At 38.3% G+C, this 4,050-nt stretch overlaps 1 protein-coding gene across 1 annotated transcript in view; it reads left to right on the forward strand.

Annotated features, from left to right (window-relative positions):
- The window catches only part of LOC116687798 (tubby-related protein 1), a 13,048-nt gene extending 9,201 nt beyond the window's left edge, over window positions 1–3,847 (forward strand). The window contains exons 9-13 of the mRNA XM_032513409.1: window positions 306–418; window positions 521–629; window positions 740–838; window positions 1,359–1,530; window positions 2,446–3,847. Of these exons, the coding sequence (XP_032369300.1) occupies window positions 306–418; window positions 521–629; window positions 740–838; window positions 1,359–1,530; window positions 2,446–2,579 (627 nt within the window). The 3' untranslated portion in view covers window positions 2,580–3,847. The remainder of the gene's footprint in view (window positions 1–305; window positions 419–520; window positions 630–739; window positions 839–1,358; window positions 1,531–2,445) is intronic.
- The last annotated feature ends 203 nt before the right edge of the window (window positions 3,848–4,050 follow it).

A 4,050-nucleotide genomic window follows, 5' to 3' on the forward strand; every position in this document is an offset into this window, starting at 1 on the left:
AGTGTTGAAAACGTCAAAAAAAGGGACAAACATTGAAAAAAAAATGTCAAAAGTGTTGAAAAAAGGGACAAAATGTAAGAAAAAGTTAAACATTGATAGAAAGTGTCAAAAAATGTGTTGATTTTCCAAATTTGATGGGAAGACAACACAAGGTTTAAACAAGATGAAAAAGAACTCTGTGAGTAGTTCCATTCATTTAATTATTTAATTTAGCACTGAAATTAACATTGTTAGGGTTTTGTGTACAGTAGATTGCACTCTTTCATTAAATGTAACAGGCATATTTGCCTTTTTTCCCTTTGTAGACCTTCCTGTTGGCTGGGAGGAAAAGAAAGAAATGCGCAACTTCAAATTACCTCATTTCCATCGATGCCACAGATTTATCCAGAGGTGGAGAGAACTTTGTCGGAAAGCTGAGGTACACTGCAAAATCAATCCATTCAATAGTAGCATTGAAATGTGTAATATCAGAGAAATAGTCATTTACCGTGAGTTTTAAATTATTTAATATATTATCTAGGTCCAATTTAATGGGGACTAAGTTCACCATATTTGACAACGCTCTGAATCCAGACCGAGCTCTTCCAGACTTGTCTAATGCACGGCAGGAACTAGCAGGCATCATTTATGTAAGTTATTAGACAGCTCATTATATATTATCTACAATGAATTTCACAAATAATATTTTATGGTTGTAATATTTGACAAACATCTTGGTTTTGATTATCTCTGTCATTAGGAAACAAATGTCTTAGGGATGAAAGGACCCAGAAGGATGACGGTTGTCATTCCAGGAATGGACAAGAACAATGAAAGAGTGCCTCTCCGACCACGAAATGTGAGATACGTTGCTTTTTTTTTGCATTTTTGAACATAAAAAAACTGCAAAATGAATAGAATAAAATGTTGAAGTCACCAGGGTGTTACACCAGAAAGTGGAATTAGACATTTATGTAAAAGTGGGATTATAAAGTATACATCTCAAACTGTGGGGATTTTGACTTTGTGTGCATGAAACTATCAGGTGACTCATTAGCAAAATCATTTCCAAAGAAAAAAAGAAAACTCCCACACTTTTTTCTCTGTGGAAATGGATCTTCGGGGGAAATAAAGGAGGAGACACAAAGGAGACAAAGCAAGTGGTGTGCGTGATGGTTGCTACCCATTTCATTACCAGAATTAGGCTTCCCAGAATCCCCCGCTGCTATGCCCAATGTCATCAAATGATATCCATACTGCTTACACCTTGATTTATGATATGTTGTCTGTTTATTTTGAGAGGAACACAAGGCCAAGATGTGAAATCATATGACACTTTGCTGGTGTTGTTTTCTGACTTCTGTTTTGCCAATTCTCAGGACTGCGATGGCTTGTTGATAAGGCACCAGTATAGAAAGATGGACAATCTGATCGAGCTTCACAACAAGACGCCTGTGTGGAACGAAGAAACTGCGTCTCATGTTCTCAACTTTAACGGCAGGGTCACCCAGGCCTCCATCAAAAACTTCCAGATAGTCCATAGCAAAGACGGTGAGTATTTTCAACCAACAGTTCAAATCTATCGATGAAGACAAACACTTCTGTTATAGTGCGTATAGTATAGTGCATAGTGTAGTGCGTATAGTAGAGCGTATAGTAAAGTGCACATGTTTCTGTTGCAAACACAATACAGTGATGCAAGCTATTTTAATTAGCTGGATACATGGTCAAACATAATTTGCTCTTACCAGTGTAAGGCAAGGCAAGGCAAGGCAGCTTTATTCGTATAGCACATTTCAGCAACAGGGCAATTCAAAGTGCTTTACACAAAATCAGTTAAACAGATAAAACACAAGTATAAACAGTTGAAAGTAAAAACACTGAGACAGATAAAACCCTAACCCTAACCCACTTGAGACTACCTTCACATCAATTAGTCAATTTTAGTGCTACCTTTCGTGATCACCCTCAGTGTCACTACCCTTCACGACTCTATTTTTAGAGACGTGTATCGCCTTGTGTGTAATTTGTCCATAGCAAATCCATGCCATTTGGTCCAAAAACATCCCAGTTAGAGAGTAAATGCCCTAAACACATTCTTTGTAAATCTTTCCAATCATTGCCCGGAAGAACCAAACAGGCCTGCCTTTTTGCACGATTCAAATTTTCTTCAAAACTTGCCATTCTCAGCGTGTAATGTTGCTAAGAGAGTCCGGTTAATGTTCCTCGATGTGATCGGAGTTTGAATTAGAAGGTTAGGGACATCCGGCGGGACATCTGGCGGGACATCTGGGGGGAACTTCAGTCCGCACCGGAACTATCTACTAAATGAACAGTCGTCGATCCAGACTACATTTATAACATTTAACACATTAACAACGTTATCCTATAATATTTTAATTTCAACAAATGAAACATTCCTTCTTTCATAGCTTGCTATTTAAAACGATTCCTTGCCTTTTACAGTGGACTACATTGTGATGCAATTTGGACGAATAGCTGATGACATTTTCACGCTGGACTACAAGTACCCGATGTGTGCCGTGCAGGCCTTTGCCATCGCCCTCTCCAGCTTTGATGGTAAAATCGCCTGCGAATAACAAAAGCAAGATCTTTGTCCAATTTTCTACTCCCACTGAAACCAGTATGCAACACGCCCACAACCACGTCACAAAAACTCTTTGGACTCACCTGTAACACTTCCTGTGGTAGACGGCGATAATGGTTCCTTGAACATGACCATCCCTGCTGCTGTGCTGTCAACTTTATGGGCGTGGGATTCAATCTGAGATTGCACAGCATGGCACAAGAGAGTTACGTTTTTTTGTCCCGGGAGTGGAAACCTCCAAATTTCTGTTAATCACAGACACACAGTACTTAAAAGGACTTCAGCGACTGGAGAGTTAAGTATTTTTAAGGAGATGATGGTACACCTTGATGATGAAAGTTACGAACTTCATTAAAAGACTGTGTTTTGGTTTTGTTGTGCTGTATCATATTGCTGTTTATTTAATATGCAAATAAACCAGTTATCAGACATTGTTAAAGGTCCCATGGCGTGAAAATTGAACTTAATGAGTTTTTTTTTTAGCATTGATATGAGTTCCCACAGCCTGCCCATGATCTCCCAGTGGCTAGAAATGGCACTAGGTGTGAACCATTCCCTGGGTATCCTGCTCTGCCTTCAGATATGGTATTAGGGGACCACTAAGGTCTATATAAAAGAGACTTCAGATATGGTATTAGAGGACCACTAAGGTCTATATAAAAGAGACTTCAGATATGGTATTAGAGGACCACTAAGGTCTATATAAAAGAGACTTCAGATATGGTATTAGGGGACCACTAAGGTCTATGTAAAAGAGACTTCAGATACAGTATTAGGGGACCACTAAGGTCTATGTAAAAGCGTCCAAAGAGCACCATGTCATGGGACCTTGAAGGTGGCATGCCCATAAGTGTCATATTCTGGAATAGGACTGTCTTTAGTTCTTAGTATCTGGTGTTTTTGGTGATTTTGTGACTACACATTCAATCTAAGAATAGTTCCCTGGGGCAACCTGTAGCTCACCCAGTAAGTCCTTTGCAGTCCGGGGTTCGAGTCTGACCTACGGCCCTTTTCTGCGTGTCATCCCCCACCTTTCTTGTCTATCCACTGTCACTATCTTATAAATGGAAAAAAAATCATCTTTAAAAAAAAAAGAATAGTTTCCTGTTCCATGATTTGTGCTCCTGCATTTTTTTTTCTATTATGTGTTTTTTCGGTTCCAACATTTTGTAAAATGTCTTCTTTTCTGAACAATTGCCTTTGTTGCATTTCTAGGCTTATGGTTGTAATATTATTTAATAAAGCGTGTAAACTTTTGAACTTGTATTTTAATTAAATGCATTTTTGTTTGTGTCTTTTGCCCTGGGACTATAGATGGAAATAAACTTGCAGCTAAATCTAGTACATCTCTTCTCCTAATATGAGTTTAAGGTTATTGTAGATTGAATGTTCCTGACATATACATTTAGATTCAAGATTCAAGATATTTATTTGTCATGTGCACAGATTTTACACCATGCAAT

Source organism: Etheostoma spectabile, chromosome 4 (genome assembly GCF_008692095.1).
Source record: "Etheostoma spectabile isolate EspeVRDwgs_2016 chromosome 4, UIUC_Espe_1.0, whole genome shotgun sequence".
Classification (NCBI taxonomy): Eukaryota; Metazoa; Chordata; class Actinopteri; order Perciformes; family Percidae; genus Etheostoma; species Etheostoma spectabile.